The 12,822-nt window shown below is 41.8% G+C and overlaps 1 protein-coding gene and 1 pseudogene across 1 annotated transcript; one reads left to right on the top strand and one right to left on the bottom strand.

The window, feature by feature from the left end:
- Nucleotides 1-336: 336 nt before the first annotated feature.
- On the bottom strand, nt 337-2,475 carry LOC119537675 (olfactory receptor 52B2-like). Its single transcript, XM_037840215.1, has one exon. The coding sequence runs from the start codon at nt 2,252-2,254 to the stop codon at nt 1,286-1,288; it is 969 nt and encodes a 322-aa protein (XP_037696143.1). The 5' UTR covers nt 2,255-2,475; the 3' UTR covers nt 337-1,285.
- Nucleotides 2,476-11,115: 8,640 nt separating this feature from the next.
- On the top strand, nt 11,116-11,930 carry LOC119537680 (annotated as a pseudogene).
- Nucleotides 11,931-12,822: the final 892 nt, after the last annotated feature.

Genomic DNA, 12,822 nt, shown 5'->3' with positions numbered 1-12,822 from the left:
GAAAAACTCGTTTAAGTGAGAGTTTTACATCCTGGAAGAGATATTCAGTTGATTTGTGGATAAAACATACCCTCAAAGGACAGTTCTGGGCTGGAGAGAGTGATGATATTCACTGGTGTTCAATGGTGTTGGTAGCGATTGAGCAAATCCATGCTTTTCAGGAAAAGCATGAAGGAAAAAGGGTCAAGATTGTGAGCCCCAGAAAGTTACCTCAGTTTTGCTAACCTGGCCATAAAACATGTATTACAATTCATAATCCTGAGGCTAGTTTGAAGACAGATAGAAGAGAGAATCAAAAGACACCCATTTCCTCCTCCTCTTTCTCTGGTCTCTGAGTAAAGGGGTAAGAAAGCATGGCAGATGAGTAGAAGATTTGCATTCATGATGCCAAGCAGCCTTTGTGAGTGACAGATTTACTAATCTCTGGTTTTGTGGGCCAATTTAACTGGTTGTTTCGGTGTTTCATAAAAATGCAGGTTCTGACTTCAGGAAGGAAATTGTTCTCACACTCATTCTTTCATTTTTCAAACATTTATTAGGTGTGAGGCATTTTGTAATGCACTGAGGACACAAATATGAATGATATACACTCTTCTGATTTCAAGGAATTTACAATCAATTAGGGGCACAGATAACCCATTACCATTCGCTGTGCAAATATGGATTTGTACAAGATGATGGACATGCAAAGAGAGGAATCTTGGCTTGATGGAGAAGAGCAGGAAAGACTTCTCAGTGAAGGCAGTTCTTGAACTGAAATTTGAAAAATGAGCAGTTTTCCAAACAGATCTTGAACATGGATGATGGCTGTTCTTCAAGAACACCTGCCATTATAGAAGTGCAGGTATACAGCTACTTGATTCTACACAAAGAATAACTGCACATTTTGGAATAAAAAAAAAAAAACTGGGCTCCATTCAGATGTTAGACATAAAATTATTTTTACCCATTCATTCATAACCTTGCTTCCTGTGGTGCTCAGCTACCTGTGCCTCTGGAGTCGGTCTGGTTTACTAAGGCTTTCAACTGCTAAAATCAAGGTGATGACTCAGTTGTCAATCATGGTGGTACAGGGAGGACATGAGAAGAGGGTAGAGAAATTAAAGAAATAGCAAAAGGAGGCAGAGAGGAGGGGAAGGAGGGAAAGAAGAGAAAACTGGATGAATGGGAGAAACAGGAAATAGGAAGAGAGAGGAGAAGAGAAAAAAGTATGGGAAAAAAAGTGTAGAGCTTGTCATACCTAGATTCCTTGATGAAGCTGGGAGTAGGATTTGGTGGGGTACCATCAGCCCAGAAGGGAGGCACAGTACCAAGCCTTGACCTCAAAGAACCAGTGTGCTATGCCCTCCCGGATCTGCTTAGTCTTAACACCATAGACAATAGGGTTGAGCATTGGAGGGCCCACCACATAAAGATTGGCAAGAAGAATATGGACATGTCGAGGAATATTATGACCAAAACGGTGGGTCAATAAGGTGAAGAAGGATGGGACATAAAAGATGAGGATGACACACAGGTGACAGCCACAAGTGCTGAGGGCCTTCTGTCGGGCATCCTGGGAAGGCAAATGAAAGACTGCCCAGAGGATGAATGAGTAGGATACAGCTATAAGAATCACATCCAAGATGACCACGACAATGGGCACTGAGAAGCCATACCAGATGTTGACAGTGATGTCAGCACAGGCTAAGCAGGCCACTCCAATATGCTCGCAGTAGGAATGGGGGATGATGTTGGTCCGGCAGAAGGGCAGCCGCTTCAGCAAGAAGATCACAGGAAAGATGATGCAGAAGCTTCGAGTGACAATGGCCAGAGCAATCCTTCCCACAACAGGCCATGTTAGCACTGCTGCATATCTCAGAGGGGTGCAGACGGCCACGAAGCGGTCAAAGGCCATGGCCAACAGGATGGCTGATTCCCCCACAAACATCACATGGACAAAGAAGACTTGAGTGACACAGGCATCAAAGGCAATGTCATGGGCATGCAGCCAGAAGATGGCTAGGGCCTTGGGCACAGTGGTGGTGGACAGCAGGATGTCCGTCATGGCCAGCATGGAGAGGAAGAAGTACATGGGCTCATGGAGGCTGCGCTCTGTGATGATGACCACCACCAGGAGGCTGTTCCCCAGGACTGCAGTGATGTACATGAGGCAGAGGGGGATTGACAGCCACATGTGATAAGCCTCCAGCCCAGGAATGCCAAGTAGGACAAAAACTGCAGGGTGGAAGACGGTAAGGTTGGTGTGAGTCATGCTGCACTTTAGAGTCCTCTCTATAACAACTGAGAAGCTGATGACTCTGCTGAGAGGGATAGAAACAAAAGCACCTCTGAAGATGTGCAGACATCACAAAAGATGGCATACATTTCTAACTTGCAGGACTCCAGGGGAAAGCTCCCTAGAGATTGCTCACTTGGATGTACAAATGCCTTCTGGCCTTGGGTGCCTTATTTGCATGTAGAACTTCTGCCTCAAGAGCCAATAGAGGCTTCATTCTACCTGCAATCACCCTGCCTCTGGAGGTTAGCCCTACCCTACCATTCTCACCTCATTCTATTTCCACACAAGCAGCATTTTCCCCATAACCATACTGTGTTTGTTCCAAGACTTGTCTCCTTCTGCGTTTACCTCAAATTCAGTCCCTTTCACTTCTGCTTATCCAGATTTTAACTTTGTAATACCTTCTTCAGATAAACCACTTTGTAAAGGTCCACGTTCATAACAACATCTCCTTCCTGAAGAACTATTGGCTAAACTACATCTTAACCTGATTATTATATGTAATAATATTAAGTTTACCTGGTTATTACCGTGAATATTTCACATGAAACTTGCCCAACCTCTTGCAACTTGTGATTCTCTGTGCACTGATGTATAGCACCAAGTGGAAATCTATAAGGAACTGAGTAATATATTTCTCCACTCTGACCCAGATTGACAACTTCCCTAAAGGCAGTGAGGAGCAGAGCAGGAGATGAGATTGAGAGGGACCATTCTCATCACCTGCTCCTCAAGAACTTCCCATGCTCTTCATTCCAAATGATTCCACACAGGGTCCTTGCTTCTGTCTAGATCTCTTTATCCATAGGAGTCCCCCAAGGAAATTCTTCTGAGTGCAGGGAATCAATACATTGCCTCCTAACTCCACTAGTATACCCCTCCATCCTGCCGCACTCTTATCCAAGCCTCAGAAAATGTCAGGTTTCCCAGTGACTGGGGAGGGTTAAAAATAGAGCACTTCCTGTCATAACACATCTCACCACTCAAGTATGATTTGTGTCCTTCTGAAGCTCTGGACTATCTATCAGCTAAAAGGAATGAGGAAAGGATCATTAAGAATCTAGAATGGAATATGGAGAAAGGGGGCCATGGAGAGAGTAAGAAAAAGAAAAACACAGGAGTATAAAGACATTAAATAAATACTGACAATGTATTCAGAGAATCTTAGCATACGGGTATGCAAAGGAGTAAAAGCCCCAATTTAAGAGTCTCTCTAGAAGCCCAGAGGTACTGGTCTCTCCAAGAACATTAACCAGTCTCATGACTTTACCCTATGAGGTCAACACACCTTTCCAGCACGAAAAAGTTAAAATGGTCATTGCACATATATCCCTGAAGATTGAGAGAATGATCAAATGAGAGAAAGGAGGTGGATCTTGGAAATTTGGCTTTAACAAATGACTGCCAATACTGACTCATTATATAGATAATTCTTTTTAGTGTCTAGTGTTTTAAAATAGCCAGAAGGTAATATCTGAAGTTGCTGAACTGTAATCCAGTAGCCTTGATCTTTGATAATGATTGTATAACTACATAGGAAAAAAAAAAAAAAGTCAGTTGTCCATGTTTGTATGCATCTACTTCTGAATGTTTTGCTCTGTTCTACTGATTTAGATATCTATCTCTGACAATACTACAGTGTCTTAGTTAGCCTACTTCTATTCTAACTCTTAAAATTGGGTAGAATTTGAAAAAAGAAGGGAAAGTTAAAAAAAAAAAAAAAAAGAAAAAAGACAAACAAGGAAAAAAAAAAAAAAAAAAAAACGATGTAGTGCCCCCTTGAGGAGCCTGTGGAGAATGCAGGGGTATTCGCCTACCCCACCTCCATGGTTGCTAACATGACCACAGACATAGGGGACTGGTGGTTTGATGGGTTGAGCCCTCTACCATAAGTTTTACCCTTGGGAAGACGGTTGCGGCAAAGGAGAGGCTAGGCCTCCCTGTATTTGTGCCTAAGAGTCTCCTCCTGAATGCCTCTTTGTTGCTCAGATGTGGCCCTCTCTCTCTGGCTAAGCCAACTTGAAAGGTGAAATCACTGCCCTCCCCCCTACGTGGGATCAGACACCCAGGGAAGTGAATCTCCCTGGCAACGTGGAATATGACTCCCGGGGAGGAATGTAGACCCGGCATCGTGGGATGGAGAACATCTTCTTGACCAAAAGGGGGATGTGAAAGGAAATGAAATAAGCTTCAGTGGCAGAGAGATTCCAAAACGAGCCGAGAGATCACTCTGGTGGGCACTCTTACGCACACTTTAGACAACCTTTTTTAGGTTCTAAAGAATTGGGGTAGCTGGTGGTGGATACCTGAAACTATTAAACTACAACCCAGAACCCATGAATCTCGAAGACAGTTGTATAAAAATGTAGCTTATGAGGGGTGACAGTGGGATTGGGAATGCCATAAGGACCAAACTCCACTTTGTCTAGTTTATGGATCGATGTGTAGAAAAGTAGGGGAAGCAAACAAACAGACAAAGGTACCTAGTGTTCTTTTTTACTTCAATTGCTCTTTTTCACTCTAATTATTATTCTTGTTATTTTTGTGTGTGTGCTAATGAAGGTGTCAGGGATTGATTTAGGTGATGAATGTACAACTATGTAATGGTACTGTAAACAATCGAAAGTACAATTTGTTTTGTATGACTGCGTGGTATGTGAATATATCTCAATAAAATGATGATTAAAAAAAAAAAAAAAATTGGGTAGAGTGCAATGCTAGCGATCAATAAGAGGGAAGGGTAAGAGGTATGGGATGTTTGGGGTCTCCTTTTTTCTTTTTATTTCTTTTTCTGCAGTACTGCAAATGTTGTAAAAAGGATCATGGTGATGAATACACAAATATGTGATGATCTGGTTGTATTGTATGGTGTTTGAATATATCTCAATAAAATTACATTGAAAAAATAAAAGAGTCTTCACTCTAAGCAGATGCACTTGCTCAGAACATCATGGGCTATGGGGAGGGAGTAAAGGGACTCCAGCTGGTGCAGGAATTTCCACAGGGCCAGAATCAGAGAAGAACACAGGTAGGTTAATAATTTGGATTCCTTCAAACCAGTATATTTTCAATATTCATTCAAATTCTATTTAGAGGAGAGGTTGAGCTTTGCTAGGGTAAACAGAGAGAAGGGCTACTGGTAGCATTGCTCTATTCTAAACTGCTAACCCCAAATTTATATTAACAAAAACTCTACCAGAAAACAAATTCATTTTCTCTAAAATGAAATTTACTGAATGTTTATTTTCTCACCAATTCTCTCAACCCCACCAGCTATTAACATAGTCCTTCTCAACAAAACAGTCAGATACCTGATACAAATCTTCAGAAAAACAACTCCCTCTCTCTGCTTATTAACCCATTACTGAGGCAGCAAAGACTGGGTGGGGAGAGGGGAAGCAAGGCCTGCAGGGTTGCTAATGAGGTTCTGGAGAAGAAGTTACCGTCTGGGTGAAGAAGGACTTCCATTTCATTCTGACACTGCTGCTTCTGTGTTAAGCACCCTGGGAGCTCTCTAGGCTTCTTTAGGAAATGGTTGGGATGACAAAAGAGGAAAGTCACAGGCATAAAGAGGCCAAGAAAGTGCTTCCCCGAGCCCTAAGACAATATGCAGTGAGCAGGAAAAAAGAGCCTGACGAATAGATAAGGGCAAGGAGCCTCCTTGAGGGGGACAGAAAGCGGCACCGTGGGTTCTCACACTAAGCTCTGGAGCCAGATTCCAGCCTTCCCTGACTAGCTGGCTGATCTCAGGCTAGTAACTTAACTTCTGCTTGTCTCAGTTTTTCATCTGTAAAATGTGGATGACAACAGCTTTCATAAGATAATGGTGAGGAATAAATGAGTTCATCCATATAAAGTGCTTGGAAGAGTGGGCTATCATTATGATCATTTACAAACCTGCTTGGCCATGTCCCATTTTACTGTTTCCAGTAGATATTTAGCAACATTAAAAGTCTTATTCTTCACCCAACTATGACCAAAGAAAATTTCTTTTCCAGGAAGGAGAAGGAGAGAAAGGAATGAAGGATGTGCCCAAGGAGGGAAATGAGCCCCTGAGACCAGGCCTCCAGGTGGACCTGGCATCTCAGAACCTGCTCCTGAGGGCTGTGGATGAGGCACCAAGCAGGTCCAACAGTGGGTGGACTTAGCTTGGCTCAGAACTCCCTGGACGGCTTCCCTCAAAGGCTTTTAAAACACCTATCTGTCTATGCCCCCAATTATGGCAGAGTGGTTGGAGTGTTTCCTTCAGTTCTAGACCCAGGGAGAGCTGTGAGTAGAAACCAGAGGGATGATGGTTGAGGAGAGATGGAGCCACTTCATCCATCCAGCCCCAGACCAGACTGTTCAACCTTCCTCTTTCTACTGTCTTCCCTTCTTCCTGTGAATCCCACCCAACTCTGTTTTGCTTATGTCCATTCCCTCTTTAGGTGGTTATGTAAAGGCCCTTTATGACTCTATGCACTCTTAATTCTGGAAGACCCTCTTAATAAAGTAACATCTTAAAATGCATCCAAAACTTTAGGAGATATAATTGTTGAGTTATTATATAGGAGTAGTTACACTTACTTTTTTGTCTACTTGTACTACCTAGACATTTATTGAAACAAGCATGAATTTCACTTTGCAATTTTCCTTCTACACGTGTTTCAGATCTCAGTTTCTTTTCAGCATTCTCAGGTTCCTGAAGCTATGCACTTAATGAACAAAACAACACACACACCCCTCCATACACACACACACTTCAAGTAATAGGAGTGCCCTCTGTTGGCACCACTATATTTAGCAGAATTAGTTGCAGGAATTTTGTTTCAAATAATACATAGGAAACCAAAAGTTATAAATGATTTACCTTTTTAATAATTTGGAGGTAATTCAGATTTATAGTTCTAATAATCTCATTCTTGCTCACATGCACCTAAAGCCAGCATGTAAAATGTTTTCACAATCTACAGTCAGTGTTATCTATGCTGCAGAGGTGCTGAGTTAGATTTACTGGAATGTCCTTAACAGTGACTCATGCTTAATGACCACACATCTCAATAAAAATGTTCCCCTATTCATTTCTTTTATTCTGCATAAATATTTGGGGGCTTTTTTTTAAACTTTAAGTAAGCATCCAGTGGTGTATCATGTGTAAATATCATCTGCCACATTCTTGTGACACAGTGGCAAAAAAATGTGAACTCCAGCTCCAAGGTACAACATCTTCCTCTCCCAATCTTTATATCTGTTCTGCAACATGCAGGCCAGGAGACAGATTGAGATGGATTTTTCAGGTTTAGAGACACCTGGCAACCAGATTCTCAAGAGAAGTTTCCTCCTCATTTTGGGACTAGGGAGTTCATAACACTATGCACTGACCCTGGCATTTTGGAAGTGCCTAGGAAATATTCAAACAAATAAAGCATGGAATTAGTGAATTACTTTCTCTCCAATAGCTCTGCCTGTTTTGCTGAAAGCCAGGTGGTGATCAAAATCTGAGTCATTTTCCTGAATAGCCCCCAATGATATCCTATGTCCTGGCACAGTCCGATTCTGACCGCTCTATAAACTTCCCTCTTATCTAGCCATATCACAAAGCTTTTACTAAGAGGTCCCTTTTCTCCACATCCTCCAGGTGCATATCTGGCCCTTCTCTGCATTCTCATTCCCATTGCTAACTGGTGTCCACTGCCTAGTCCCACTGATGTCTCCCCCAATGTCCACAGTCCCTACCCTGTGTCCTGCATGCTACTATCCCTCTCTCATCCTTTGTCTCACTGGCCTCTTGTTCTTCTCCTACATTTCCATTTCCTCTCTGCCAGTACCAGTCTTTGTCCTTTACAGCTACTCCTAAATACACACGCACACCCCTACCTTCCTATCCTGCCACCTTCAATGCTCTTAAATTCACTACTCACATCACAGTATCAGCTGAAGAACTGAAGAAGTGGTAGAGAAGAGATAAAAAGACTTAGCTTATTCTGAGAAAAGATTGAGAAGAAGGGAGAACGCTGAAGACTGACCATGCTGGCACAGAGGGGTACGGCTGTTCCTGCCCTGTACAGGGCCCTAATATCCAGAGACTGAGCAGCCCCATTCTCCCTTCTTCTGGAGGCAGGGGCCAGAGTCACCCCTGGGATCACTGAGCCTGGGGTCCATGAGCCAAGGGAGAAGTGAAACCTTTCCCCTAGTGCCAAGAGGCGCACTAACTCTAGAGATAATTAGTAGCTCCCAACAAAATTAACATAAGATATTTTTGAAAAACAGAGTAAGGTCAGAACAGAGACATACATCCCAGAAAAAAAATAACATATTAACAAGTAACATTTTTGAGCCCTTTCTACATCCATTTCACTGCATGAAGGGATCACATAAATTATCTCATTTAATTCCCACAAAAACTAATGAGATAAGACATGGTTGTTATACCCATTAGGCAGATGACAAATTAGAAGCTTAGAAAGACTAAGTAGCTGATAAGGAGAAAAGACAAAGACCCTCAGGTGAACATGTCAAATATTCAGACTCAATCCAAAACACCAATGAATGGGTAGCTGAGCACAATAAATCTGAAGCAAACATATAGGGTCAATCACTCAAGGCAAATTCAAGGAAAAATGGGATAGAACAAATTAAAGAGTGATTAAAATGTTTACACCTTTAAAAAAGCAAAATCTACCTTGTGTGAGAGATTAAAATATTCAAATAATGTTGAAAGAAGATTAATTCTCCCCACTTCATCTTGTAACTTCTGGAGAAAAGAAGTTGCCAAGAACCCAAGAAGACAAAAAAAAGAATGGCACGTGGGAATGTAAAATGATGCTGCCACTGAGGAAAGCAATATGGTGGTTAATCAAAAAGTTACATAAAGGATAACATATGACCTGGCAATTCCAGTCCTATATACATACAAAGAAAGTGAAAACAAGGCCTCAAATAGATACTTGTTCATCAATGTTTATATGTTTATAACAGTATTACTCACAATAGCAAAAATGCGGAAACAACCCAAGTTGTTTTCCATCAATAAATGAATGGAACAAAATGCGGTAGATACATGCAATGGAATATTTTTCAGCCATAAGAAAGAATGAAGTTATAAAACAGGCTGTAACGTGGAAGAATCTTGAGAACATTATGCTCAGTGAAATAAGCAAGGCACATAAGCACAAACATTGTATGATATTACTTAAAGGAGATGACTAGAAATAGCAGATTCAGAGAGATAGAAAGCAAGTTAGAGGTTACTAGTGGATAAAGGGAGAAGGGAAGTGGGAGCATTTGTTGAGTAAAAATTTAATTTAAAAAAAAAGACTCATGTTTGGAAGCTGAAAACCACAATGAGATATCACTTCATACTCACAAGGATGGCTATTTTTTAAATGGGAAATAATAGTTGACAAGGATATGGAGATATTGGAACACTTGTGCATTGTAGGTGGGAATGTAAAATGGTACAGCTACTGTGGAAACCATTTTGGGGAATCTTCAAGAAGTTAAACATAAAATTACCATATAACCCAGAAATTACCCTTCTAGGTATATGCACAAAAGAATTCAAAGCAGGGACTCATATATTGTAAGCTGGTGTTCCTAGCAGCACTATTAATAGCCAAAAAGTGGAAATAACTCGTGTCCATCAACTGATGAATGGATACACAAAATGGTACATAAATATAATGGAATGATATTCAGCCATAAAAAAGAATGAAGTTCTGACACTGCTACCATATGGATGAACCTTGAAAAGATTATGCTAAGTGAAATAAGCCAGGCACAAAAGGACAAATGTTTGATTCTATTTATATGAGATATCTAGAATAGGCAAATTCATAGAGACAGAGAGCAGAATACTGGATACCAGGAGCTGGGGGGAAAGGACGAATGGAGTGCTACTGCTTAAAGAGTACAGAATTTCTGTTTGGGATGATGAAAATGTTCTCGAATTAGACAGTGTTGAAAGTTACACAATATTGCCATGTACTTAATGTCACCAAATTATACACTTAAAACCGGTTACAATGGTTTCATGTTTGGCCACAACATTAAAAAAAAAATTTAATTATTTTAAAAATCAAATTGTTAAAATTGAAAAAAATCTAGTAGCTAAATTGTGTACTTGTGCAACAAAAAGGAAGGCAAAGTATGAAGAGTGATGGTGGCAGGAAGGAGGCAATTTAATCCTGAAATGAACGACTCCACATAAATAAAAGATACGTTTGAGGAATATTTATAATGGATTCTCAAGGACTTAATTTATAGTATTATTTAATAGGACAGCCTCAAAAATTTAACTATAAGACACTGTGACAATCCTAAATTTAAAAATATATATTTTTTCAGGTTTAAATATTAAAAATAGAATACCTCAGAAACTAGGAACCTCTTCTCTAAAAAGCTGTTGAGTCAAGTAAGGAAACAAAAACCAGATGCCGCCCTCCGCGGTTCCCGCCGCCAATGCCGCCGCTGCCAGGGGCACTGAGGAAGCCGAGAGGGGGCGCCGAGGTGCTGCCGGGGACCCCCTCTTGGCGGCGCCCGGGCACGACTCCCTTCTGCGCGGGAAGCCGGCCGAGGAGGGGGTGTCGCAGCCCGGGACCCCGGTCCCGACCTCGCCGCGGCGTCCCGAACGAAGGAGCCCCCTTGGCCTGGGCCACCACGCGGGGATCCCCGGGGAGAACCCCCCTCCGCCCTCCAGTCCGCGGGGACCGGCCGGCCATTTTGGCCACCGCGGCATCCGGGACACCGCGCGGCTGGCGGGCTTCAGGAGGCTTGTGGCGCGGGGTCGACCCGGGGCGACTCAGGGGATGCCCCGCCCACGCGGTACTGACACGTCGTCTGCGCCGTGCGGCGGGAGCGCCCCGGCACCTTCGTGGGAAGGAAGCGAGGTCCCCGGGAGGAAAGCGTGGTCTCCGGCAGTCCGGTTTACACATAAAGAATGCAGTCATCTGGTGGCTGGCGGCTCCTGGACTTGCCCCGAAGATTAAAATTGAGCAAAGACATCGTTTTAAAGAGTGTTCTTAAGCACCATTCACAACAGGTTCTGACAGTATTTCACGACAATGAATGGTGACAGTTCTACAACAGATGCTTCTGAACTAGGAATTTCTGCAGAATATATTGGAGGAAGTCATTATATTATACAGTTTCATGATTATACTGAGGACAGTCTGAATGGTCATGAAGTTTCATGAAGCTTTCAAAAGAAAGTTTCAGAAGCAAGATATATTTCCAGTTGAAAATGTGGCAAGAATATTGAAAACTGCAAGACTCCAACACGAAAGCTTGCGAAAGATGCCAAAGAATATGTTCAAGAAAGAATGAGTGAGTTCATCAGCTTTATAACATCTGAAGCAAGTGAAAGATGCCATCAAGAGAAATGGAAGATGATCAGTGGAGAGGATATTCTCTTTCCCATGTCTGCCTTAGGCTTTGACAGTTATGTGGAACCTCTGAAATTACACCTTCAGAAATTCAGAGGCTATGAAAGGAGAGAAAGGAATTGGTGGAATAGTTACAGCTACAGAGCACTAAGTGAAGAGCTTACAGAGAAGGCACATACTAACCAGTTACCAGCTGGCTTAATAACTGCAGATAGTCAGCAACAAAAGATTATGGTTTATACATCTATCAACAGATTTCTGGTGTTCCACAAATTCAGTTTTCATGATCTGAAGAAATGATGGAATAGAGAGTGTAGAGAAGCAGAAGCGGGTGTATGATTTGGCAACACAGACATTACAAGAAAATAACTGGATGGAAAACTGCTTATTAAATAGCTGCAATGCCGCTTCCTGATGCTCGACTAATTTAGGTGTTAATTCTGACTTGAGAATCTTTTTTATGAATGATTTTAAAGAAAAAATGAATTTTAAAGGTATTTAAATATCTGTGTTTTGTATGAGGGTTTGTTGCACAGTATGACTCTTGTAGGCATTACATATTGCGATTTATTACTGTCAGAGGTTTGTAGGCATTTCTTATTTTCATATTGAATCATGTAACTCTTGTAATTCAAGTAAACAGCTGGGTTAATTGATGATGTTTGCCCTTTTAATAAAATATAAGAGTAAAAGGATAAAGGGTGAAACTGACTGTGTTCAAACTCCAACTTCCATGTGAGACCAAGGGAAAAGATGTTTATTTGATGTAGGATCTATATTTTCTAAACAACATAACTTCTACAGTCAGTTTGTTCAAACACTACAATTAATGGAACTTTGAATAGGAAGTGAGCTATGGTAGGTCTGTATAGATTAGAATGAAATAGCAACACATCCTAAAGTAAGTTAGATGGAGAATAAAATATATATATTCAGGGCCCCCCTGAAGAGTTGGGGGAGAATACAGAGGTATTGGACTTCCTCACTGGGATTGTTGCCAATGTTCTCACAAACACTGGGGACTGATGGCTTGATGTGCTGAGACCTCTGTCTTGGGCTGGCCCCTATGACAAGGAGAGGCTAATCCTGCTTATAATTGTGCCTAAGGGTCTCCCCCTGAGTGCCTCTTTGTTGCTCAGATGTGGCCCTCTCTCTCTAACTAAGTCACCTTGGCAGGTG

Source organism: Choloepus didactylus, chromosome 6 (assembly GCF_015220235.1).
Source record: "Choloepus didactylus isolate mChoDid1 chromosome 6, mChoDid1.pri, whole genome shotgun sequence".
Lineage (NCBI taxonomy): Eukaryota > Metazoa > Chordata > Mammalia > Pilosa > Megalonychidae > Choloepus > Choloepus didactylus.
This window is presented reverse-complemented; position numbering and strand designations above follow the sequence as displayed.